We start from the raw sequence: 26,734 nt of genomic DNA on the forward strand, positions 1-26,734 counted from the left end.
TGCTAAATAGGTGATTTTAAAAGATTTGAACACTTAACATTTTTATTAACTAATAACTAGGCTTAAAATAACAACTAACAAATTAACAATTTTGTTGTTAATCGACAATAACATATTAAGTCACGTAAGAAAATAAACCACATTTTTGTGGAAAAATTAATAACTAAGGCTATAGATTATGAACATAGAGTCAAAACCAATTTGGAAACGAACTCTTCCAGTTATTATAAAAATCTTACAAATGTTTAATAAGTGTCCCTTGTGTTGCACAGCATGTATCAGTTCTGGGGTTCAATTCACCTCAGGCCTACCCAGTACACCAACACTGGTGGCTCAAATGGGCACCACATGTTTTCTTTCCTTTCCTCAAAGCAGTGAAGAAGAGGTGGTACAAACATGAGGTCCTTGGTGAATCCCCACAGGAAAAGGTAAACAAAGTCTTATATTGGACCCAAGAACTCTGCAGTCTGACTTTCTCTAGGTAGTGGTACAGTGAAGAGGGTATGCGTGGCATAGTGTCCTGGCAACTGCTGGGAGCTCCCTTTTAAACTTTGTCTCTTAATATTCATTTTTCTCTTCTTCAGTAGGCACAGAATGCCTGATTTTCCGTTGGGCAAATGGCCACCCAAAATGAAGATTATATTCCTCAGCCTTCCATGCAGCTACATTTGGCCATACAATAGGTTGTTGCTAATGAGGTGTAAGAGGAAGAGATGTATGTAACTTCTAGGTCATGCACTTAAAGAGAGGGGGATATGCCGTCATATTCCACCTTTCCCCCTTTCCACTGGTTGGAATGCAAATATGTTGGAGAGCCGTCTTGGACTATGCGTATGACAGCAGGATCTTAAGAATGGAGAAGCACAAGTAGAAAGAGCACGGGTTCCTGGACAGCCTGTGAAGCCAAGCTGTCCTACCTGCCTCTAGACTGTTATAAGAGAGAGACACCAACTTCTGCCTCATTTCAGCCAGTTAATTTGGTTTCCGTTACAGCCCATATCCTAAATAATGCGAAAATTGCCAAAGCAGTCACAAGGCTCCCTGAGATTCTAGGGAAAGAGGGGACACAGATGCTGAGAAGAGTGTTAAAGAACTTTGGGGCCATGTTTAAAACACCTCAGGAGCACATGCAGGGATGTGGACTGGTCCACATCTGTCTCCCTCAGGTCCTAGACTGTGTCACAATGCTCCTTCTGGCTGCAATGCCTCTACCTGTTCCTTCTGCCTCACCTGCCCCAACACACACACAGCTGGTCAACACGTTCCGACCTAGACTAAACCTGGCTACCCCAGGGAAGCATGTCACCACAGTCCACGTTAAGTCAGGCATCTCTATTATATGTCCCTCAGAGCACAATGCCATGAACCGCTCTCACAGTACTTACAGATTTGAAACTTTACATTTACCTGCGTGGTTGATTGTCTCTTCCTCGCGAGACTGTTAAGTTCTGTAAGGTCAAGTACGGAGTTTCCTTTACCCACGTTTCCCCAGCACCTAACACAGTGCATGGCACAGAGTAGGTGCTCAATAAGAATATATGTATGCAAGCTGTGAATGGATGAATGAATGAATGAATGAATTCGGACAAGAGAGGACAGGCTTCATGCAGGGCAGTGTAAATGCTGACGCCTCCTCCAAATCAGAAAAACAGAACTCAGAATCGTGACCCACTGATTGAATGCTATCGCGAACGCACATTTGCTCGGACCTCTCACAACCATCCTTTTCACAGGGTAGGTGTGGACTTATCAGTCCCCCGGTCAGTAACTGGTAACTGGCCAACCCCCAATTCTGATTTCCATTTCTCGGATGCGGAAACTGGGCTAGAGATGCCTGCCCGGCTGGAAAAACGGAGAAAGGAAAGGTGAGGGAAGAAGCCCGGCCCCCCGGAACGACTGCATCCGGAGGCCTCGGGGCTTCCGGGCTTCCGGCCCCCCGGCCCCGCGGCCCGGACTCCGGGGACGTGCGCGCCGTGTGGGGCGCGCACGCAGGGCGGGGCTGCGGGGGCGCGCGCGTGCGCAGCCGTTCCGCGGAGGGACGAGGCACAGCCGCGGAACCGCCGCCAGATTCGCTCTCTGTCCACGCCGCCTGTCGCGCCGGCCGTCGCGCCGCCCGCCCGCCCCGCGTCCGCCGCCGCCGCCGCCGCCATGGGAGTGCAGGTGGAGACCATCTCCCCCGGAGACGGTGAGTAGGTGCGCCCAGCGGCCTCGGAGTGCCCCGGCTGCCGCGCGCATCCGCTCACCGCACCCGTCTGTCTCCTCAGGGCGCACCTTCCCGAAGCGCGGCCAGACCTGCGTGGTGCACTACACGGGTGAGTCGGCGGGCCCGCGGGATGGGGTTGGGGGGCGGCCAGCGCGGCCTGGGGGCAAAGGCCCGGGGCGTGGCGGCGGCGGGCCCGCGTGGCCCGAGGCCGAGGCCTGGGCGGTGGCAGCGCCCCCGAGGGGACAGCGTCGGGCCTGCGGAACCCCGGACGGTCTGAGCCGGCGTGTGCGAGCGCTGACCGCGGGCCCGACGTTATCCTGCACTTCGAAAGCGGTTCTGTGCCTCAAATGCTGCCGTTTTGCCCACAGCGCGGATGGGGAAACTGAGGCTTGGGGAGGCGAAGTCACTTTTCCAAGTCACACGCTCAGGAATGGGCAGAGCACTGGCCAAGGACCATCAGAGAGGATTTATATCATTTCTGTGTCCCGGTTGACACCGTATCCCCGCTTCCTCCCCGCCCTTCGATGGAGATAAGAAGGGCGAAGTAATTCTCAGTCCGTGGGAATTCAGCCTCTTCCCGAGGAACTCGACCCTGCGCTGCGGGTGGGGAGACGTCCCACTTTCTAAGTCATTGCTCTGGCCCAGCCCGGCCTTGGAAGAACCAGATCTGCACGGTCTTTTTCCTCTTCTTACTTTTGAGCCACTTCACAAATCCATGCCTCAGTGGCAGTGATGGCCCAGGCTGACAGAACATGTAATTTAGCCCCCCCAACCCTTCTAAGAGTAGAGACCTATCCCCATTCTAAAAATAAGGAAACTGAGGCCCAGTTAGGGAAACAGACAGTACTGTAAGCCAAAGGAAATATTAGACTCTCAGCCACAATTCTAACATGACAGTCATATGCCTTGAGACCATCTTTTACTCCATGCCCTTACAAGGTCCTCCTGGGTTGTACTTGGTGGGGGAAGGGAGGGAGGAGGCTGAACAGGCGGAGACTTCTTAGCTGTAGGGGTGTGCTGGTGATTGGTGTAGCCCCAGCTGTTCATATGAACAACCTTCCCTCCCTTTCCTCCTTCCCCTTTCTCCGCTTTCCCACCCTTTCCTCTGTTCCTCCTCCTCCTTCCTCTGTTTCTTCTCCTTCCCTCCCTTTTCCTCCTCCTCCTGGGTAGTCTTCTGTAGGCAGTTCTGACCCCGCTGCTCAGGGATTAGCTCTACCCTTCTCTTCCAGATCATGGGGGGAGCCCCCTGTTGAGGGAAATGACTTTCTTTGGGAAGGAAAAAAAAGCAACTAACATTCCCTCCTCCCGTGCTCTTTTATTTCTCTGGCTTTTTTATTTCTCTGGCCCTTCTCCATGTGTAGAAAAGGGGGCCGGGGGTGGAGGGAGTTAGGGACTTGAACTTTTAAAAAGGCTACCAAAGGAGGAGGTACTGAAACCTGTCTTCACGGGAAGATCTCGTGCCTGCAAACGAAGCTGGAAAGTGGTTTTGATGTTTTAAATGGCTGTCTTTGTGGACCACAGTCAGCACCTAGGAGGTCCGCCGGAGGAGAACCTGCCAGTTTGGTTGTTTTTGATCTGCAGGATGAGAAGGGTAACAGTTGCCTTTTACAGTGCTGGGTGAGTGGGCTGTTCATTCAGTTCCCACAGACAACTGGGGCAGAGACTGGGACTCAGAGAGATGATGAGGTGACTTCTGACCCCTTCCCCCAGTTTGTAGGTAGACACATTAGGATAATTGGCTACACCTGTCCCACTCCCAAGTCTGTGCCTCTTGTCCTTGAATCACCCATCTTCTGGTGCTGATGGTAGGACTGGACACCCACATGTAGGCAGAACAACATTTCACTGTGCCTCTTGGTGAAGTGTCCCCGCACAGCATGTCTGGAGCCTTTTCCTAAGAGAACAGATGGTCGTGGGACCCAGAGCACCATCAGGGCTCCCATTGCCTCTTCTCCAAGTCTGTGTTTTCCTCGAGGGCGGCACCCACCCACACGTTCCCAGAACAGCAGCAGGACCCTGGCATGCATTAGGACAAAAGCTTTCTTTTTTATTTCATTTTTGATAAGCCCTACAGAGACGCCCTGGTGAGAAGCCAGCTCTGCCTCTCACACTCACAGAATAGGCTGTTTTTGGGCAGGCGGCTTTGTTCCTGTGGGTCTTTGCCACCAGCCTCCCAGAAAGAACCCATTTGAGACCTGTGGGGGCGTGAGAGGAATGGGTAGGCGCTTTGAGATTTCATCTAGAGCAGTTATGGCTTTTAAGGCACTGGGAACAGAATCCATCTCAAGGGAACATGGTGGGGAGTATCATAAAAATCTGGGGGTCCTCAAAGGCAAGAGGCCCACTGGACCTCGAGAACGGAGAAATTCTCATGATGCTCCTACTTTTCATCTGTGTTTTTCTCTACCTGCCTGCCTCAGTAGTCTCCTGTTACAGCTCTCTGTTTTCCTGCTTCTCCCAAGTTGTAGATGGTGGACGTTCCTGCCTGCCCACCCAGCCTCCTCCCACCCCCGTGCCCCGTTTCTGTCTTCTTTTGCAGATCTAGCTCAGATTGCTTGGCTGTGTGGCTCCAGTGGTTACAGTTCCTAGGAGGGAGAATCTCATTGACCCAGGTTCAGGTCGGGTGAATACTCTAGATCCAGTCCGCTCTGGTCAGGTGTCTGCTACAGCTGATTTGGGGGCAGCTTCTAAGAATCAGCATTGGAAGTAAGGAAGCCAAAATCTTCTCTCAATCACCAGAGATGTGATCATCACAGACTGACTTTGACCACATGGATGTTTTAAATGCTACTGGTGGCTGCCAGTTGTATCCTGGATGCTACTCTCTGGGCTCCCTCTGATACCTTCTGTGGCCTCTAGCAGAGCACAGCATGGGCACCGCCCCAAAAAAGGCCTGTGCCGCCTCATCGTAGTGCCAGAAGGGAAAATGCAAACTGTACTGTCACCAGCCAAGCACCTCCTAGTAGCATGACAGGCAGGCATTGAGGTGGGAGGAAGGAGGTGGAATGGTGATCTGCCAGATATGTGCCTTGAGGATCAAGTGGATCCTCATGGCTCTCTCCTTGCCTCCGGTAGCTTCGTCATCTTTATAGTTGAGCTTGTCCTGACACACAGCTAGGCTTACGTCCCTTTTACTCACATCAGCAGGCCACATGCCTGCCATTGTCAGAGCAGCCTCAAGCAGATTGAAGAATTCTGTTTTTATAGTTGACATCTTGTCCTTGGGATCGGGTTTAAGGTGTCTATAGCCTGGCTTCTGACTGAGGAAAACCAAGGGTCTCTTGGCTTCACCTCCTCAGGAGGTCCACTTGGAGGGACGATGCAGCTCCCAGGGCAGGTGTGGTCCCTTTCCTGCAGCCCCCTCCCCAGCCCAGCCCCTTGCTTTTCTTTAGCCTCTGTCTCCCCTCGCCTCTGCTTTACTCCACCCACTCCCCTGCTGGGTGTTTCTTGGCTGATGATCTGATGTCTGGAGGAAGGCTCGCCCCCAGCAGAGACTGCTCAGATGGATTCTGCGATGTGTGGCGGCTTCAGGCAGACAGGCTGTAACTGTTTGGGCGGGGCCACAACAGGACCCTTTTCCTTCCTATAGCAGATTGAGCAACAGAAACCAGCCAGGCACAGGGACACAGCCAGTGAACTAAACAAAGACCTGATCTGGTGGGGATGAGAGTAATAGCACGAAGGTGTGACACATCAGGTGGTGAGAAGCTCTGTGGAGAGAGATTAAAGCAGAGGACCTGGGAAGGGGATTTGCTGCTTTTAGTGAGGGTGGTTGGAAGAGGCCTCTGACAAAATGACATGTTAATATTTGCCCGAAGGAAGCTGGGGAGTGAGCAGTGTGGCTGTCTAGGGAAGAGTGTTCCAGGCAGAGGGAGGAGCTACTGCAGAGGCCCTGAGGCTGGAGCATGCTTGGTGTATGAGAGGGACAGTGAGGAGGCCAGCATGGCTGGAGTGGATTGTGTGAGGGAGAAAGTGGCAGGAGATGAGGTGATGGTGGGGCCTTGTAGGTTATTATCAAAACACTGGCTTTCTCTCTGAGATGAACCATTAGAGGGTCGTGAGCTGATTTGGGCTTTAACAGGACACACTGCATTCTGGCTACTATGTGGGCTCTTGGTGGCAAGTGCAGAAACAGGGCCCCGGTTGTGTCCTGGGTGTATAGAGTGTGCAGAGGTTGTACCAGGTGGACAGTGATCCCCAAAGAAGATGTGAGTCCTTTGCTGGGTTCAGATCTTAGCTTGGGTGAATTGATCTGCTTTTCTCAGCTTCCATGTGCCATCTGTAAAATGGGAGTAACAGTGCCTGCTATGAGGAGTTGCTGGGGGCAGGTGCATTCTGGGATGGGCAGCAGCAACAGTGACGCTGTTATTGCACATAATCTCATTAAAGGTCCCTGCGTCTTAGGCACTAAGTGGTGTATTGTCCCTGCAGTTTAACATTGGCAGAGTTGGATAGGCTGAGACCTTATCACCCTTCCATTTCACAGATGGGGAAATAGGTAATTATAAAAAAGAGATGAATCTGAGTGAGGATTCACCTCAAAACAGGCCTACACATTGCCTACAGAATATATTGGCTAAGAAAGCTGCAGTTGTTCTCTTCAATTTGGGGACCAAGGGAGGTTTTTAGTGTTTGTTGTTGTTTCTTGGTGGGTATGAGAGGGGCAGGGTTGGGCTACATCAGCTTGGCTGTGTGAGCAAGTTAAGGTGTCAGTCCTTTTTCTCCTCAAGTTTCCTTAACATAACTGGATTTTAACATTTTGAAAATAGACCTTGCTATGGAAGCATTATTTTCTTTCCTCTGGGACTGTGATTACCAAAAAACAGAATCACACGGATGCCGAGCTCTCTTCTTCCACAGGTGAGAGCAGAAGAAGGCTCACTTTAAGTGAACCAAAGACCTCATAGTATTGTTGCATCTACGTGCAACTCTTATTTGTGAAGTCAGACATAGAGAAAAATCAAAAAAGAATAATAGGGCTTCGCTAGTGGCGCAGTGGTTGGGAGTCTGCCTGCTGATGCAGGGGACACGGGTTCGTGCTCCACGTGCCGCGGAGCGGCTGGGCCCGTGAGCCGTGGCCGCTGGGCCTGCGCGTCTGGAGCCTGTGCTCCGCAACGGGAGAGGCCACAGCAGTGAGAGGCCCGCGTACCACAAAAAAAAAAAAAAAAAAAAGAATATTAAATACCATGTGCTCACTACCTAGATTCCACGATGGTTGACATTTTGTCATATTTGCCATTTCTGTCTACTTATAGGTATATGTAGGTAGATATCTATGTCGGGTTTTTTGCTGAGCCATGTAAGTTGGAGACATCATGATACTTCTCCTCTAAGTTCTTGAGCATGCTGTAAGAATGAGAGTATTCTCCCTATCCTGCTACTGGTCACATCTGAGAAAATTTTAAATGATTCAGTAGTATCTAAAGCCAAATTCATATTGAATCTACCCCAGTTGTCTTCAAAGTGAAAACCAGAATTCAGTTGAGGTTCAGTTGGGTATTATGTCTATAGTAACAATCTAGAAGAGTCTTTATACCTCACACTCCTTTTCCAAAGAGAGAAGGCTTATTATCTTATAGAATACCCCATGTCTGTCTCATTGTTTTCTCTTGGCTGTTGTCTAACTCCTTCCACTGCCTTGATTTCCAGTAAACTAGGAGTTGAAATGTCTAAATAGTTTCTGGTTAAAACATTTTAACGTGAAGACTTCTTACAGAATGTTGTGCACTTTGTACTCAGCACACCGTGGGGAACATCACTATTTGTAATGCTAAATTTGATCTTTTTTATGAAGGTGCATTTTACCCTTTGCAATTAGTGGGCGGTCTGTGAAGTGCTTGGACATCCTCCATGTGCTCTGCTCCTCATCAACCTTTCACCTACTGGGTTTTACATCAATTGATGATTCTTACCAGAAGAAACTATTTCATTGGCATTTACAAAGTGGTAATTTAAAATTTTTTCTTCATATCTTCTACATTTATTAACTACCATTCTACTATTACACAGGGTAAAACTTAATTCTTTAATCACCAATCACCAAGGTCAGGAGTTGGCTTTATAGTCATCCCCCATGGTGACAAGGGACTTCCCCCCTCTGTTTGTTTGTTTGTTTTTAGTATACTAGGAGCTCATATTTTACTTGGAGCCTTAAAATCATAGATATTCATTATTCTTTTTGGTGCTCACATTGCCCCAAAATTGGCCAGTAGGAGCCCCTTCAGGCAGGCTCCAGTACCTTTTTGACATGCTCCCACTATTTTTAATCATTTCCTTGTTTTACTTCTCTGATACTGGCATCAGTCACCTCTGCAAAGAGCTCTGGTTCCTTTCAGTGGGTCTCATAGACTTTTTTTTTTTCATTAACAACTTTATTGGGTATAATTTATACCATAAAAATTTTAACTTGAACATGTTTGGTGGTTAAAAACTGATTTTTATAAAGTACTGATTGAGTTCATTGTATCTATAAACTCATTTGTCTGCCTTGGAGTTTTCTTTAAAAATAGTATTGTCACCTGCTATTTCCCATGGAAAAGGCCAGGGGTGTTTTGGATAACTTAGGCATGTATTATCCAGTTCTCCCTTTGGTGCTCATGGCAGTACTTGTTGATTCATATTTCTGTTTTTCCTATTTTTTTTTTACCTACTGAGGAACTCAGCTGAGTCCTTGCATTTCTTCTCTCAGGCCCCTTTAACTTTGGCCTGATAAATTCTAGCAGTATAAAGAGCAGGAGGAGGAAAGGGAGAGAAAAGGGGGAATAATCAGCTCCTGGATGCTGCTGTCTCTGCGCTCATTGCCTTTACTTTTCCCTTCCCAGGAGCTCAGGCCATCCTGGCCTGCATTCAGTTCCCCAAACACACCAAGCTTTCCCCCCAGGAAGGTCTCTGCCCCTGTGCTTAGGTGCAGCCACACTGCCCCCACTTCCCACCACGTGGCAGGCTCTTCTTGCAGCTTAAGTGACACCCCCTCAGTGGGTCTCCCCTGACCCTTGACTAATGTGTGTCTTCACACATGCACACACACTCACGCCTCTGTCTCCAGCAAGGCTCCCGTCCTTTGCTTTCCCCACAGTCAGGCTGTGTGTAGTTATATCTGCCCTTTCCTCAGGAGACGGCAGGCTGCAGGAGGCCAGACCCACACAAGTGGTGTTCTCCAGGTTCTCTCCCCGTTGGTGCCTGGCGTGGAGTAGGTACTCAGTGACCATTTTGAGTGGTCAGTTAGGACCTGGCATTAGACTCCAGCTGGAGTGTGGAAAGCCCACATTCCTGTTATGATTGGTATCATACTTCTGTTGCCTTTGGGTTAGAATAAGAAAGAGAATATTTACAACATTTTGGACTTTGCCCAATCCCTGTGGATTGATACAGTTGTAACCACTCCTTCCTCTCTCACCCACATACACAGGTCAGCACACCAAACCTTTCCCTCAGTCATTCAACAAATGTATTAGGAGCTGGGCAGAGGGGGAAGCCTCAACCTTGCCCTGGAGGTGCCTACATTGTAGGGAGTGCCTTCCCTTGTGCTTAACATTATAAGGGAAGTGCCTTGAGCAGCCCACACTTGGGGCTAGAAGTGCGACATGGTCTTGGATGTGTGTGGCTCAGCGGCTTGCCAAGTGTGTGCAAGGCCTGGTAGGGGCAAAGGTGCCTTTGATTTTTCTACAAGTGTTGTTGACCATCTGTTATATGCAAGGCACTGTTCTGGGAACCAGGAATATAGGCGTGAAGAAGACAGAGTCCCTGCCTTCATAGATCTTAAACTGTAATGGGAAAGACAGATGATAAATAGGATTAATAAGCAAACATTGGACATTAGCCAGTAGTGCTGAGGGAACAGGAGAAGGTTGAAACTTTAGATAGAACAATGAAGGTGACATTTGAACAAAGACCTGAAGGAGGTAAGGGAGTAATCCATGTGACTGGGTAAGAGCATTTTAGGCAGAGGAAACAGCAAGCTCAGAGGCCCTATGGTGGGAGTATTCCTGGTGTGTGTATACAGAACATAAGAAAACAGTGTTCTCGAGTGGAGAAGTATGAGAGGAATCAGAGATGAAGTCAGAGAGGTGGTGCTGTGGGGTGGCAGCTCCTACAGGGCCTTGTAGGCCATTTTAAGGACTTCAGCTTCTATTCTGAGTGAAACGAAGAACTAGGGGAGGGTTTTGAACACAAGGGTAATAGGGTCTGACCTGTATTTTAAAAGAATGTCACTCTGGCTGCCATGTCAAATTTAAACTGTAGGAGAGCAAGGGCAGAAACAGGGAGACCAGCAGGGACTTACGGTAATAATCTGGAGCCAGCCTCCAGGATTCATGCCTTGAACCATTGTACCTGACAGCTCCTGCCTCTGTGTTTTCTAGAAAACAGAAAAAAGGAAAAATTCAAGACCATGCATATTTCTACCATTTCCAGATAGCCACTGTTAAGTAGTGTTTCCTTTTGTGCATCTCTTCCCTACCCCTATGAGACATAATGTGGCAGTCTTCTTATATTGTGATAAAATAGAAAATGGAAAGGCATGCCCACCAGAGCTTGCATTCTGGTTTGCATCCTGCAATTCTGTGCATGGGCCCTCCTTTGAAAATACACTTTTGGTCATAGAACCTAAAGGAATTTAACCAAAGGTTAGAAGCATTTTCAGAAAACAGATAAGAAATGTTCTTGCACTTTGTGTGATGGGGAAGCAGAAGCTGGTTCTCTCTTTGGGTCGGAATTTGACTTGTGATCATAGCACGTGCATGGGGTTCTCAGAATTCCAGTTCAGGAAGGCTACCCTGAGTTCAACTGCAGAGGCCTGGAAGTGGAACAAAGACATAAGCTTTGAATTAATGCCTCATTGTGTAGAATCTCACCCATCATGATTGGGACAAGGGGATAGTTGATATTTTAATCATAAAAGTGACTTGGTTCCTCTAAACATTTTATTTAAATCCAAACATAAATCATTTACTAAAGGGCCGTGTCTTTCTTTTAGGGTGGGTCTTCTGGTGGAGTTTCCGATCAAGGTTCTTGCAAAAACTAATTTTGGCTTCTTTAAAGTAGAGCAAGGACTGTTGTGAGGTCATCTAAGTGCCAAACCTTTCCAGGTTTTTAAGACTTCTTTCTCTGAGCATACATTTAGTCTCATCCACACACAGTTATTCACTAGCAATATTTTTTAGTGAATTGCCTTATTGAGTATTTCCAAAATATCAGCTAGGACTGTACTTTTTCTGTTCACACTCATATTTCATTTATTTACACACTATTTAGTTATATTATCTATCTTCAGTAAGTATAACTGACATAAATGGATTTGGGAATAAACATAGCTGATTGACCCTTGGAAAGCATAAAACTCACATGGGAAAGATGGAGTGAGGATGAGCTAGAGACTGGGGCATGAAGGAGCTTTCACAGCCCGAGGCTGTGCAGGCTGTGGTTTCTATAAGAGTCTCTGGCCAGGCAGCTCAGTAAACGGTAGTTGAGAGAGCTTCTGTATATAGTAAGGAGGAAGGGAGGCAGCTCAGCCTAGGTCAGTGTGCCCATCTGTGCCTAGGTCAGTACATCCATTTGGGGATGTTCCAAGTAGCTTCAAAGGCAAATCTTCAGAAAAATTGGTGATTTTCAGTTTGGTTCCCCCACCACCATTCAACCATTGCACTTTTTTGTACTCAAGAAACTACCTGGTATTGAGTTAAAAGTAGAAGTCCTTTCTCTGTCTCCCAACTGTAAAGTGGCAAGAATTTTAATATAGTTTGGGAAGTTTGGGGTTTGGGATATTCTGTTTTGTTGTTGTTGTCATTGTTTGGTTTAGGTTTGGGTTTTTTGTTTTTTAGTTTTAAAACTTGCCATATTTGGGGCCCTGTAGAATGCTGCCTGTGAAAACCACCTGCAGAAATTCATCAGCTACTGAAAACCACATTGTGAGTCATGAGCTTTAACTACAACAAGTGGTGAGGCCATAGCTTCAGTGCCTTCTTAAGTCATCTTCCTTTACCCGGTAGAGGGTGTTTGCGGACTGTTCCTTCCACAAAGCAGGGTGCCCTAGAGGTGGCTCCTTTTCTGTTGGATTGTAAGTGAAATGATAAGCTAGGGGTGCTCCTTGGGTCTTGTCTTTTTTTTTTTTTTTTAACATTTTTTGTTTATTTTATTATTTATTTATTTATTTTTTATTTTTAAATTTTTTTCTACTTTTTGGCTGCGCAGCATGTGGGATATTAGTTCCCTGACCAGGGATCCAACCCGGGCCCTTGGCAATGAGAGACATAAGGACTTCAGCTTCTATTCTGAGTGAAATGAACTAGGGGAGGGTTTTGAACACAAGGGTAATAGGGTCTGACCTGTATTTTAAAAGAATGTCACTCTGGCTGCCATGTCAAATTTAAACTGTAGGAGAGCAAGGGCAGAAACAGGGAGACCAGCAGGGACTTACTGTAGTAATCTGGAGCCAGCCTCCAGGATTCATGCCTTTAACCATTGTACCTGACAGCTCCTGCCTCTGTGTTTTCTGGAAAACAGAAAAAATAGGATTAATAAGCAAACATTGGACATGAATAAGAGAGCAATGAGAGCCTGGAGTCCTAACCACTGGACAGGCAGGGAATTCCCTGGCCTTGGGTCTTAACCACTGCTTCTATGACATGGGCTGAGCATCAGAGACACGGTCCGAGGGACCTTTGCACAGGAGCTGCTGGCCAAGTCTGCCTCTGCTGGTTCATTTGGAGCAAGAAAGAACCCTCCCTAACAGATGAGCAGCAGAAAGAGCCGAGCCGTGGGAGGAGTGCTGGGGGGAGAGGACCTGGAGACTTCCCCACGCTCATGCGCACGCGCTCTCTGTTTTTTTAAAGCCCTCCTGCTCCCTCTCCAGGGATTTGAGTCTAGTTCTTCCCCCAAAGAACAGCTAAAACAGTTTGGGAGGAGACCCAGGCGAAGGTGATGTCAACTGCCTTCCAGCCAGAGGCTGCTTTAACAGTCCCTCAGGCAGCCATAGCTTTCACTCTTTTCATGGCCTTGTGCATTTAATTGGAGACCCCCCAAATTTTCACATTTTTCTTACTGACTAGTAATTTAAAAGTGCCAAAAGTAAAAACTGCCATTCTGGGACTACCCCTCAGATTCTTCTCACCATATAGGGAAGAGGTCCAGAAATGGAAGCCTCACGCTTGTCCTGCTAGTTCTTAAAAATCATGCAAATGAAGCAAATCGAAAAGTGCTCATGAGTGCCAGTGTTGTGAGTGCCAGGGGTTGAGCTGAGTGCCACAGGGACATAGAACTCTGAGTCCCGGTCTGTGACCTTGAGCTGCGTTCAGTCAGGAGAGACAAGAATTCTTGAAATCGAGAATACTTGGCTATCCTAGGCAATTTCTGGGTCATGAGGTACAGATTTGTGTGGAATCAGAAGTGGAATCAGTCAGTTCTGCAGATAGAAGGTCATGCTGGTGATCCAGGTTTTTGCTAAGAGTGGCTGTCACGTCTGAACTGTAACCTCAGTTGCCTTCTCTCAGCAGAGTGTGCTTTCTCTAGGAAATTACAGTGCTAACTTGGCAGGTGGTTTCACTGTTCAAGGGCTCCAGGTCCTGGCACGGAGATGTCCAGAGTTAAAATGGGAACAACTGCTGAGGCTTGACTTGCTGCCTGCTTTACCTGCTCCTTCCCAGACAGAGGAAGCACCTGCCATCCACTGCCAGGTTGGGTGTAGGAGGTAAACATATGTAGGATTTTAGTAAATCTCACTTTTTTCCCTTTCTCCCTGTTTTTTTAAAATAACAGTTTTACAGAGGCATAATTGACATGCAGTAAACTGCTGCTACTTAGCGTGTACAGCTTCATAAGTTTGGGTATGTTTCTTTGTTCCTCTTTGAAACCTCCCCCTTCTTCCCATCGCCAACAACCCCTGATATGCTTTTCTGTCAGCATAGGTCAGTTTGCATTTTTCTGAAGTTTTATATAAGTGGAATTATATAGTATGTACTGTTTTGTCTGGCTTCTTGCACTCAATAATTCATTCGTTTTTAATGCCAAATAATTTTCTGTTGTATGGATATATTTGGTTATCTGTTCATCAGTTGGCAGATGTTTGGGTTGTTCCAATTATTGGCTGTTACAGGTAAGTCTGCTGTGAATGTTTGTGTATATAAGTCTTTTTGTATAGCCATAAGTGTCATTTCTCTAAATATCCAGGAGTAGAATGGCTGGGTCAGATGGGAGGTGTATGTTTAACTTAAACGGCCAAACTGTTTTACAAAGTGGTTGTTCTGTTTTAAGTTGCCACCAGCCATGTGTGAGAATTCCAGTTCCTCTACATCCTCACCAGTACATACATGATATGATGAGTCTTCTTAGTTGTACTCATTCTAATCGGTAGTAGTCATACCTCCTAGTGGTTTTAACTTGCGTTTTTGTAATGATGATAAGGTTGAACATCTTCATGTGCTTACTTGCCATTTCTTTATCTTTTTCAGTGAAATCTACTCAAATCTTTTGCCCTTTTTTAATTAAGTTGTTTTCTTGTTGAGTTTTGAGGGCTCTTTATATATTCTGGAAACAAGTCCTTTATGAGATACATGCTTCATAAAGATTTTCTCCCAGTCTGTGGCTTGACTTTTCATTCTCTTAAAAGTATTTTTTAAAGTGAAGAAGTTTTCATTTTTGATGAAGTTCATTTTATCCTTTATGGATTGTGCTTTTTAACCTCATATCTAAGAACTTTGCCTAACCCACAGTCACAAAGATTATTTCCCTATGTTTTCATCTAGAAGTTTTATAGTGTTCATTTAGAGTTGATTTTTAGTTGATATTTGATTATGATGTGAAGTTGATCCAGGTTTTTACTTTTTGCCTACGGATATCCAGTTGTTCTAAAAGCCCACTGTAGTTTTCATCTCAGGCATTGTAGTTTTCATCCCTGGAAGTTTGACTTAAATCTTATTGTCCTTCTCTGCTAATTCTAACCTCTGTATCAGTTCTGAGTTGTTTTCAATTGATTGATTAGTTGCATTGTGGGTTGTGTTTTCCTGCCTCTTTGCATGCTTGGTAATCTTTGGATGCTAGACGTTGTGAATTTTATGTTTTGGGGTGCTGCATATTTTTATTCCTAAGAATATTCTTGAGCTTTGTACTGGGAAACACTTAAGTTACTTGGAAATAGTTTGATCCTTTGGGGTCTTGCTTTTTTTTTTTTTTTTTTTTTTTTTTTTAATTCTTCCTTTCTTCCTTCATTTTTTGGCCGCACCACGCGGCATGCGGGATCTTAGTTCCCCATCAGGGATCAAACTCATGCCCCCTTCAGTGGAAGCATGGAGTCTTAATCACTGGCCTATCAGGGAAGTCCCTGGGGTCTTGCTTTTATGATTTGTTAGGGGGCTCCCGAGCAGTGCTCAGTTTGGGGCTGATTATTCCTCACTGATGAGGCAATAACTTCCTGGGTTTCCTACCCAGTGCCTCATGAACCATTACTTTCTTCAGTCTGGCTGATGGGAACAGACACTGATCCCAGCCCTGTGTAAGCTCTGAGCACTGTTTCTTCTAAACCTTTGGATGCTCTTCCAGGCCTTGAGAAGCTTTCTCAAACACATGCATTGATTAGTACTTACTATACCGAATACCCAAGGGGGACCCTCTGTATACCTCTGGGGGTCTTCCTCTACAGCTCTCTCCTCCCTGGTACTTGTCCTGTGGACTTGAGCTCCGTCCCACTTTCTTCTTCCTGGAAACTCCCAAGGATATAAGCTGGGGCAGTCATAGGGCTCGCCTTGTTAGTTTCCCATCTCTCAGGGATCACAGTTTTTCATTGCAGTGTCCAGTGTCTTAAGTGTTTAACTATTGTCAGGGTTGTTTCTCTCTCTTCTTTTCATTTCATTTCGCTTATTTTCTTTTGTTAGTTTGTTGTCTTTTTGTTTTTGTTTTAATTTTTGGTTGTTTAGTTAGGAGGGTAAATCTGATCCCTTTTCCTCCATCTTGGCCAAAACTACTGGTTTTGATGTTACAGCTTCTCTTATGTTCTGCATTCAGTACCGACAAACCTAATTCCCACTCCAGAAAGCATTGTATGCACATTCATTCCTGCTTCTTAATGGACTTTGCTTCCTCTCTTGCATCACCTCCTTCCTCACCCTGCAAATTATAGCCATATAGAAGGTGGTCTCTTCCTCCGCGTTGGAGAAGTCTTTTTTCTAGCACCTCCTGGCCCCTTTAGCCTTTGCCAGTTGTGTGACATCCTGCTCAGATCTTTGGATATCGTTTACCCTTTGGACTTAGATTATAGGAAATTCCCTCTTCACATATAAGGAACCCATTACCAACACCACCACCTAACCGTCACTGTGAAGATTTCTTCTCCGAGGAAGTAGGTGAGATTGACAGAGGATGACCATGCTCTCAAGTTCTGGAGAGAGGCTCATGTCCTCTTCCCAGGGACAACAGCTCATCTGAAATAGGGTAGGAGAATAAGGATCCTTGGCAAAGCTCCTGCTTAAAGCCCCTTTACTTAGAAATCCTGTATCTTGGCTTTAATGTTTTCTTTTTGCCCCTCAGTGTCCCAGAAAAGCTTAAGGGGGACATTTTCCCAGACCCACAGTCTCTGCACTGAAGAGCATCCACTTCTCCAGTTTGGCTCAGCAGCAGGTAGAGGCTGAGTCTCACCTGTGCCTCCAGCCTGGTACCAGTCAGACAGTTGAAACATCTCACCTTCAGGCAAAGCAGGATGGATGCATGTAACATCTAGAAGTTGCTTGGCAATACGTTTGATCAGGAATAAAAGGAAAGTGTAGGGAGTCTGTCTCAGTACCCAGTGGTTTTTATTGCAGTTAAAATACGATCTTGCTCTGATTGGGTGCATGTTCAAATTTGGTAGGAAATAGTATAATTCTTTTGTAGGTATACTGTATTTTTTTAAACTGTGAGTTGCAACCCATTAATGTATCATGAAATAAATCTAGGCAGTCAAAATCAGCAGTCTTTTTAAAAATGAGAAGTGCATGCCACATAGTAACTTACATGTCAATTTTGCTTCATTTATACACATTTATGTGTGTACTGGTTCCTGCAATAACACACTGGTCTGTCGTCACAGTGATAGCTCTTACTGATGTGGGTTGTTGAGTTCCATTTCTTTGTTACTTCTCTCATGGCAGCGCTGCAGTGGGGTGTACTAAGTAAATGTCAAATAAAATATTTACCTCATTCCAATTAGGTTACTTTCAGTTGCAAGTAACTAGAAATCTGACTTAAGGCAAAGCAGATTTTTAATCACCTCAGAATGCAGGTCTTAAAGGAGGTGGTTTGGGGCTGGTTCAGAGCAATGGGACTACCATTCTGGGGTTCCTGGCTGACTTTGTGGTTACAAGGTGGCTGCCATGGCTCCAGACATCACATCCTTACATGACAGCATGCAACAGGAAGGGAGGGCAGGAGCTTTCCTCCTGGATGTGTTTCTTTTTTTAACCAATGAGGCAGGTCTTTCCTGCAAGATTCTAGTAGATTTCACAGTTGGTCCAAGTGCCCATACTGGCCCATACAGCCACCTCACACCAACTCTGGCATAGGAGGAAGGCTTGGATTGATTCCAGTTCGTCTCCTGGGCCAGGCTGTTGCTGCTCCTGGAAATTTGATGTTGTTAGAATGGGGGGTGGGGGTGCTGCGTCTGGGTTTTCCAAAGGTCTGGAATGTGCTACAGCCTGTGTTTCAGGTGCCCCTCTGGGCAGGTTTTCTCTTTGAGTTTTGTCCAGCCAGCCTTTGCAGATAGTCAGGACTTAGAGGCCAGGGACCACCCTCCCATCCTCGGCTCTTTCCCACGTGGCTTCCTCACCTAGTAGTTACCTGTCTACCGTGGTTGCTCAGGAAGCCCTGGGGCTCTACTCAGGGTCTGCTCTAAAGAGCATAGACCAGGAAGAGACTAGTTCTGGTCTTCAGTCTCCTCTCACCCTTAATGGCTGAGTTCAGTTGGGGTGGGTTCAGTGTATGAAGAACCTGAAATGGGTTAAAGGGAACGTCCGTAGTATTATGGAAAGTGGAGACGTAGTCTTCTCCCAGTTTCTCATTTATAAAAAACTATTCAAGTCCTGCCGTTTATCATTCCTTTTATCAGGTAGTGATTGTGTTCTGGTAAAGGAGGAGCTACATGCACACCCCAGCTTGTTAGTTCTGGGGTGCCAGTTCCTGGCTCTGCACTGACTTGGCATGGGTAGATCTCCATCCTCCCGTCTCCCTCTCAGCCCTCAGCTCCAGGCTTCAGGCAGTGTCAGCACCCACTCTGCGCCCAGGACATCTGTCTCTCCCTCCTATTCTGTTAGGACAGCAGTTCCTTCCCGCCTCCCCCACCCCGTTTCCTATTTTGTCAAAATACAGAAAGTCTGGTGGCTGTGATAAAGCTGTCAATTGGTCTCTGCTTCCCCATTCCACCTACCAGTGTTGACATTGTTTTTTAGGCTGGGATTTCCCTCCACCTCTGAAAACATACAAACACAACAGACTTCTGTGTTTTGCTGGGTCTTCTGAGTGTTGCTTAATTTAGAACCATGGTGGCTGCCCAATCTCCGCCTCCAATGAAATCAGCTTTGTGTTAGTTACATGTCAGCAACTGGCTGGCCCCTTCCAGTCTAGGATCCTGGTGTGAGTTTTCAGGACCTCAGTGACAGCTATCACAATTGGCTGATACTGGCTTCCGGAGAAACCAATGTGATGGTCTTTTTTGAGCAAGGAGTTGCAGGTGTCTATTCGTCTTTTGTCGTGGCACTCACCCTCTGGCATCTCCATCTCTGGAATGCCCCCATTTAGTTGAGGTTGCCATTATGGGTTGTCTCGCTTCTGGGAAGCTGGAATAGTAGAATGAACATGGTTTTTGGATTTATAGCCTAGCTTTACAAGTTCACTTCTCTCTGCCTCCGTTCTGTGAAATGGGGACAGTGCTGTGGGAAGGATTGAATAAGTTCATATGTGGAGAGTGCCTAGCCCAGTCTCTGACTCGTAGTAGAAACACTGCCCACAGTTCAGAGTCGTTAGCAGTTCACTGGTGAAAGGTTTTTGGTGTCTTCCAATGCCACTTCTCTGATTCTCCGACACCAACTGGTATCCTCCAGTTCAGTTAAGTTCTGACACTACCCACATCTCTGTAAAAGGTGACGAATGAATTGAGGAAGGAATATGGCTTCTTGCACATGGAGTGACTTTGAGCTGTTCTGTGTGCCTAAAGGGCCCACAGTTACTCTGTCTGGGAGGAAACCCACAGGGTGCTGGGAATTCCTGCTAGGAGTGTGTCCACTTCCCCATTCTCCAGAACAAGGTAGACTACTGCCTGCCTCTGTATCAACTTACTGCTTGGAGCTGGGGAAGAGCGTTCACAAGCCTGGAGTAGAAGGACTACCCCAGCTCCTCAGAGGCCCACTGAGGACACAGGAAATCCTCCTAGGACACCCTGCCAGGCCCTCCAGTGCTGGCCCGTGGGACTGGCACTCTGCTGCTGACTCTGACTTGCCTCATGTCATTACTCCTCGTTGCTCATGTTACAACTGCCCTTTTCCACAGGGATGCTTGAAGATGGAAAGAAATTCGATTCCTCCCGGGACAGAAACAAGCCCTTTAAGTTTGTGCTGGGTAAGCAGGAGGTGATCCGAGGCTGGGAAGAAGGGGTTGCCCAGGTATGCTCTCCGTTGTTTCTTTGTGTTTCCTAGTGTCTATTTCTTAAATTACGTTTATAGGTGGGAAAAATTTCACTCCTAGCTCTGTCACCCAAATAACTCCTTTTATTAATGTTTCTTGTAGAATTTCTTTAAGTGCCCCCCCCTTTTTTCTCTTAGACACACACACACATTGTTCTGTGCTTTGCTTTTTCACTTAATCCATATCTGATACTTTATATACCAGGATATAAAAGAGGAGGAAGCTCTCCTCCTCATAGAGCTACACAGTGTAGGCAGACCTCAGAGATATTGCAGGTTCGGTTCCAGACCACCACAATAAAGCAAATCTTGCAATAAAACAAGTCACGTGAAGTTTTTGGTTTCCAAGGGCATATTAAAGATATGTTTACACTGTACTATAGTCTGTTAAGTGTGCAATAGCATCATGTCTGAAAAAACAATGGACAGTTTACCTTTGAACAATGTGGGGGTAGGGGCATCCCTCCCCCGCCCCCTGAACAGTTGAAAATCCACGTATAACTTTACAGTCGGCCCTCTGTGTCTGCAGTTCCTCATCCAGGGACTCAGCCAACCACGGATCACGTAGTATTTGGTATTGAAAAAAATTCACGTGTAAGTGGACCCACATAGTTCAAACCCGTGTTGTTCAAGGGTCAACTGTACATACCTTAATTTAAAAATACTTTATTGCACAAAAATGCTAACCATCATCTGAGCCTTCAACAAGTCATAATCTTTTTGCAGTAGTAACATCAAAGATCACAGATCGCCATCCAAATAATAATAATGAAAAGGTTGGAAATACTGAGTGAATTACCAAAATGTGGCAGACATGAAGTGAGCAAATGCTATGGAAAAAATGGCACCAGTAGATTTACTCAACAGAGGGTTGCCACAAACCTTCAATCTGTAAAAAACACAGTATCTGTGAAGCACAGTAAAATGAGGTATGCCTGTATTCCCTGGATTCCCTTGGGTGTGCTGTAATTTATTTGACAAGTACCCTGTTGATGGCCATTTGGGTCATTTCCAGTATTTTGATATTGTAAAGAATGCTTCAGTGACTAATCTTGAATGGACTTTATTTTACATTTGTGCAAGTGTTGCCATAGGCAGATTCTTAGAAGTGGGGTGAGTGGCTCAGTGGCTGTGCGCGCTGGATTTTGACCTACTGCCAGGCTGCCATCTGTGGGGATTACACTGAGTTGCCACCAGCGGGCTGTGAAGGTGCCTGCTCCTCCCAGGCCCTCCAGCACAGTGTGTTGTTAAAAACTTTTGGCTTCAGGACAATATAATGAGTGAAAAATGTTATCTCGGTATCATTTTAATTTGTGTTTGTCTTACTATTGACCGTGTTGTGTCGGACCACTTCTGAGAGGTCAGACTCATGGAGAAAGTCATTTTGCTTGTCTTAAGTGTGTTTCTTCACCTCTCACCTCCCAATTTGTGTAAACAGCTTTTGTTCTGCCAACTCTTCAAAATTCCCAGTAGATAGTAGGGGACCCAGGGTTGCCAAATTTCAGTTGGATTTTATCCTTCCACTAAGCCCAGGAATTTTCTTCTTGGCACTAACCAGGTAGAGGGATGTTTACGGTGGCATAAGACCCAGCGAGCTCTATAATAGGCCCTGCCACGATGGATAAATTAGTCTATTTCCTCTCACCAAAGAGAATTGGAGATTTAACCAGTGTGGAGAGAAGGATTTGTCTTTCTCTTTTCCAGAATACACTTTGCTCTACTTCCTCTATAAAGTATCACTGATTTATCTCCAAATAAACTGCTTAACTTTCAGAAACTTTAAGCTATCCTATTCCCAGGTGTCTAGATTTTTGTTCCAGCATGACTGAGGGTTGGCAGTACAAAAAGGAGAGGATCTTTGTGGCTTACTTCCCTTTGGAAACCTCTTCAACTATACCTTTCTGTCCCGTCCTGTTCCCACCCCAGAAGTCTGGCAGGCTCTTGCGTCTGTAGCCCATCCCCCATCTCCCATGCCAACCATTGTCCACCCCACAACTCATCTTCTGTGGCTGTTCCAGCACTGGAACAATCATTGTGTTGTGTGTTCCAGGAGCCATAGCTGCCACCAAGATAGTGTTACCAGTCTATTTCACATCCCAGGCTTGGTGAGGCATGGTGGGGTGTTGGGGAGATGCCCAGTCTCCCCCTGCACCCAGGGTTCTTTGGGTCAGTCACAGCTCTGTTACTTGTGAGAAGTCTGGGTGGTCTGAGACCTACATAGAGCATCTTCTTTTAAATGCCTCTGTAGAATATTTATTTAGCAACTAAGTTAAAAGCACAGGAAGAAGGGAGGTTGTCTTGTGCCCCTTTTCCTATTCTCTTGATGTTGTGTTCTGGTTTTCTGTGTTTACAGGTCTGCAATCCTGCCACATGTACTATTTTGGCAGCTTGCTTTTTTCATCTAACGATGTGTCTTGGACGTCTTTCCATGTTAGTATAATTAAGGCCACTGTATTCTTTCTGTTGGCTAACCCGTGGTGCACATGTGCTGTGAAACCACTCCCCTTGCAGTGGGCATTTGGGTTGCTAGCAGATTCTGGAAGTGGAATTGCTGGGTAAAAGGATATGATTGTTTTGAATTTTATTAGATTAAGCCATATGCTTTCAACTATCCTTACTACCTTGGTCCAACATGTCCCAGTTTCTGAAGGGAGCTGTAGGAAGTAAGCCTGAAGCTTTCTCTTCAGTCACCATCTCTTGTTCTGGGTCAGAGAACCAGGAACGCACACATGGAGACTTAAAAAAGATAGGTAAAGGGTGGGAATAGAGCAGAGAACCTGTTCACTGTTCAGAAAATAAGTACTTAAGCTTGTGTATTTGATTAGAAAATGAAAAACTACAAATACATTTTAATAAGTGAAAAATTTCCCTCCACCCTCTGTTCTCCCCATAGAGAAATGATGGTATTATTTGTGTCCTTCCAAAGATGTTTTCTGTTTATACAGGCAGGTATAAATATATACTTTCCTCTTTTCCACACAGTTGGTAGCATGCTGCTTTGTACAGTGTAGTTTGTACCCCAGAAAATCATACTGTCCTTTTTAGTTTTTCTGTATTTCTGAGTACAAGTATAAATCTAGAAAGTATAGAAAAGTATACTGCCTCAAATATTACTTTCTGTGTGTTTTCTTTTAAAGCAAAGTTTTGATCAAAGCACTCCTTTTTGAAGAGTATAGATGCCTCTAGTGACAGGCCACTGAAGGATTAGGTGGTGACACTTCTAGAGTGATGGCTGCCCAGAGTCAGATCGGTGGGACCTGGACAGAAAGCTTGAGAGCCTGATGGTTCTGGGAGGCGAGAGGGAATTTTATCTGCTATCGGCTACCTTGGAGCCAGATATAGGGCTCATCCAGCCTGATCGCCTACCTCCACATCCCATAGAGGGTGTGCCCGCTGCCCAGGCAGCCGTGCAGTCACTGGAATGTCCTACTCACACCGTCCTGGCAGGTAACCACAGCTCTGCTTCTTAAGGAGATATTTGGGGGGTGCCTCAGCTCATTCATTCTTCCTTGCTCTTTTCACAGATGAGTGTGGGTCAGAGAGCCAAGCTGACTATCTCCCCAGACTATGCCTATGGCGCCACTGGGCACCCAGGCATCATCCCACCAAATGCCACTCTCGTCTTTGATGTGGAGCTTCTAAAACTGGAATGACAGGAATGGCCTCCTCCCTGATCTCCCCATTCTTGGGTAAGGATCTTAGTGCTGAAGGACCTTCCTTTAACTCCCTTTGCTCCTCCCAAGTCAGGCACAGTGTTTGATGAGCATCGGAGAGAACCAAAAATGCCATGGGTTTTTTTCCCTTTACATTCTTCCTCTATTGGCTATCCTTTCAGTTTTAAGTGTACACCTTGGAAAGGAATGGCATGTGCTCTTGAAAGAACTCGTGGGGATGGGGAGCTGATGGTAGCTGTTTAAATTAAGTATTTTTATATGTAGCCTATAAACTAAAACTGAGTTGGGAACTGGAAATATAGGCCAAATTTTTAGTGCCAGCATTTTAGTTCTTTAGAGGTAAGATTGGGATGACTGACTTTGTTTGCCCTGCCTAGTTTCTGCAGCTCCCTCATCCATACAGTCTGTGGTTACTGCCTGTTAGAGGATATGAGAGAGGCATTACCACCTGGGCCACCTGCCTCAGGGAGCAAGCCCAGGACACACGAGGACAGACAGCAGGCCAGCTTGTTAACAGTGGGTTGAAAGGTGAGGCCTAAGGATGCTTATGAAGTGTAAAGGATGCTCTCAGTCTAGGAGAGGCTCTTAGGGACCTAAGCTTTTCTATGCAACAGGTGAGGAGACTGAGGCCCAGAGAGAGAGAGGTCTTACTCAAGGTCACATCCAGACAGTGGCAAATTAGGACAGAACCCTTTTCTGCATCTCCTTCCTGGACCTTTTTTCCCTTCCTCTACCCTCATTTCTAGGCAACCAAACTCAATATCCTAATGGCGCCTAACTTTTCATGTGGGTATTAGAATCATAAAACACATGAATGTCTGTCATCTTCTTTCCACATGGCCCCAGACCTCTGCATTTGCTCCCCTCCCGCCCCTGGAACCAGAGGGTCACAGCCAGGGGCTGGGTGAGAATGCTTTTGTTTGAAAATGGTAGCAAGTGGCAGCCAACCTGTTATGGAGTACCTTTGTCCTACTATGGACTTTTTAAAATATTTTAAAATATTATTATTAGCTATTTCCTCCCAGTGGTTTGATCCCTAAACACCTGGGTCATCCAGGCCTGGTCAGGTTTGAGGACGCTGGCTGCTCCACTTGTCATTCCTGCCGGGAGGGAATTCTGACACTTTATAGAGCCTCTCTCTGCCCAGAGGTCTACACCTAGTCCTCACCCTGGAAAGCTGAGTCCTTTGAACATAACGTACTTGAGGAAGCCTTGGAGTTACCCTGATTTGGGAACAGGCTTTCTGGAAATCTGGAAGGACAGAGGAAGGGGAGAAAGAGGGGAGAGAGGGCTGAATGGCTATGAGTCACCCTGGCCTAAGCCTCCCCACACACTGCCAAAGCACAGCTCAGAGCTTCTCGAAAGGGTCTTGAGGGAAAGCCCAAGGGCAAACCCAGAAAGTTACAGGTTCGAGTGAGTGAATGAAGACTGCAGACATTTTCTCGGTCTGTTCAACATGAGGAAAACCAGCTTCGGGCTGTGCACATTAAAGCCCCTGGGAAGCTTTAAAGATAACTCTCTTGATGCTCAGGCTACCCCCCAGACCAGTTAACCGCCACCACTGGGAGTGGGGTCCAAGTGTTCAGGTTTTTTAAAGCCCCCAGGTGATTCCTATATGCAGCCAGGTTGGAGACTCATTGATAATGGGAAACTGTATTGTCAGCTGCATTGGTGGACTTTGCCTCTCCTGCTATCCTCAGCAACAGAAATGTGACCTTAGGTTTAAAAAAACACAACCAAGGTGAGCAGAAAGAGGCTGCTCACCTGGGAATCCAGCCCGAGCCCAGTGGGCCCTCCCCAGCTGGAGCAGAAGGGGCGAGGGCCAAGTCAGACCTCACAGCTGTTAGGGAAGGGACTTGGTGTGGCAGCAGCCTGTGGCTGTCCCTACTGCACCCAAAAAGCACTGAGTTGCTGGAACTCACCAACTTTCTGTCCCCAACAGATGTGCCATGGAAGGATCTGGCGCCTCCAGATGCGCACAGCGAGTCCGTACGGAGCTTTTCCTGATGTTCCACTACACTCTTTGTATAAACATCTTCCCTGACTGAATGTGTTCTGTCACCGGCTTTGCTCTTCCCCTTTCTCCTCGTATGTGTGTTGACCTGAACTATATGCCATAAACCTCAAGTTACCCATTTTAGTTTGTTTTCGTTTTGGGGTGAAGATTGAGTTTCAGTCCTTCGGATCTAGGTTTCCAGTTAAGTACTAGTCAAGTATTAACAGCACAAATAATGGGTTAACTTTAGAATAGGAATTGGTGTTGGGGGGAGTGCAAGAATCTTTATTTTATTTTATTTTTTTTGGATGAAAGTTTTATCTATTATATATTAAACATTCTTGCTGCTGCGCTGCAAAGCCATAGCAGATTTGAGGCGCTTTTGAGGCCGAATTATTCTCCAAGTCGAGAGATGTCCTCGGGTTGAATTAAAAGCCCTACCCAAAACTAAAGTGGGAAGGGGAGAGCCTTTGCCTCCACTGCCCCACCCCCACCCTCCCCTTAACCCTCTGCCTTTTGAAAGCAGATCATTTTCACTGAGATGTTGGACACTACAGGTGTGTGTCACCGGGCCAGCAGGGACCGCTGAAGCCTTCTTCATGGCCTGGCTTTTTTTTTTTTTTTTTTTTTCCATCCTGTGGTTTTTCTAATGGATATTTAGGACTTTTGTAATCTCATAGCTATCCAGGCCCCACTTCCTAAATTTTAAGAACTTTAATCGAAAGTTAAATTGAAGGTGCTGTTTGTAGACACTTAACACCCATGAAAGCCCAGCCATCATGACAAATCCCTGAGTGTTGTCTTAAGAAAATGATGCTGGTCATCACAGCTTCAGCATCTCCTGTTTTTTGATGCTCAGCTCCCCCTGCTGATCTCAGAGTTTCCTGGCTTCTCCTTCCTCCCTCTCACCCTCTGCTGTCCTGTGTAGTGATTTGGTGAGAGAAATTGCTGCCTTCTCGCCCACCCCCACCCCACCCCCTGCACTACATATGAGTTTCAAGTTTTATTATTGCAATAAAAGTGCTTTATGCTGGCTTTTCTCAGCTCTGTGTGATGGCGGTTACTTTCAGGTGCCTCCCCCTGCCCTTTGGTGCAAGGGGATGGGGTTGGGGCGTGGCAGTGGGGGTGCAGTGCTGGAGGCTGTGTCTTAGCAGAAGAACTGCAGCAGGAACGTCCTTCCCCATTGCCCTCTTGGGAGATGGGATGGGGGGCAGTAGATCTGCAT

At 46.3% G+C, this 26,734-nt stretch overlaps 1 protein-coding gene across 2 annotated transcripts; it reads left to right on the top strand.

Annotated features, from left to right (window-relative positions):
- Positions 1-2,018: 2,018 nt before the first annotated feature.
- FKBP1A (FKBP prolyl isomerase 1A) lies at positions 2,019-26,552 on the top strand. 2 transcript variants are annotated; one of them, XM_004323025.4, is made up of 5 exons: positions 2,019-2,185; positions 2,265-2,312; positions 19,706-19,818; positions 23,364-23,528; positions 25,456-26,552. In XM_004323025.4, the coding sequence occupies exons 1-4, from the start codon at positions 2,149-2,151 to the stop codon at positions 23,490-23,492; spliced, it is 327 nt and encodes a 108-aa protein (XP_004323073.1). In that variant the 5' UTR covers positions 2,019-2,148; the 3' UTR covers positions 23,493-23,528; positions 25,456-26,552. The 2 variants fall into 2 exon arrangements, with proteins under 2 accessions (XP_004323073.1, XP_019806342.1); XM_019950783.3 differs by lacking the exons at positions 2,019-2,185; positions 2,265-2,312 and adding an exon at positions 13,743-13,886.
- The last annotated feature ends 182 nt before the right edge of the window (positions 26,553-26,734 follow it).

Source organism: Tursiops truncatus, chromosome 15 (genome assembly GCF_011762595.2).
Source record: "Tursiops truncatus isolate mTurTru1 chromosome 15, mTurTru1.mat.Y, whole genome shotgun sequence".
Lineage (NCBI taxonomy): Eukaryota > Metazoa > Chordata > Mammalia > Artiodactyla > Delphinidae > Tursiops > Tursiops truncatus.

Bases quoted from the DNA above. Each gene is read 5' to 3' on its own strand.
- FKBP1A (XM_004323025.4), top strand. From the start codon at position 2,149: ATGGGAGTGCAGGTGGAGACCATCTCCCCCGGAGACG. The intron at 2,186-2,264 runs GTGAGTAGGTGC...CTGTCTCCTCAG, and splicing joins GACCATCTCCCCCGGAGACG to GGCGCACCTTCCCGAAGCGC. The intron at 2,313-19,705 runs GTGAGTCGGCGG...CCTTTTCCACAG, and splicing joins CTGCGTGGTGCACTACACGG to GGATGCTTGAAGATGGAAAG.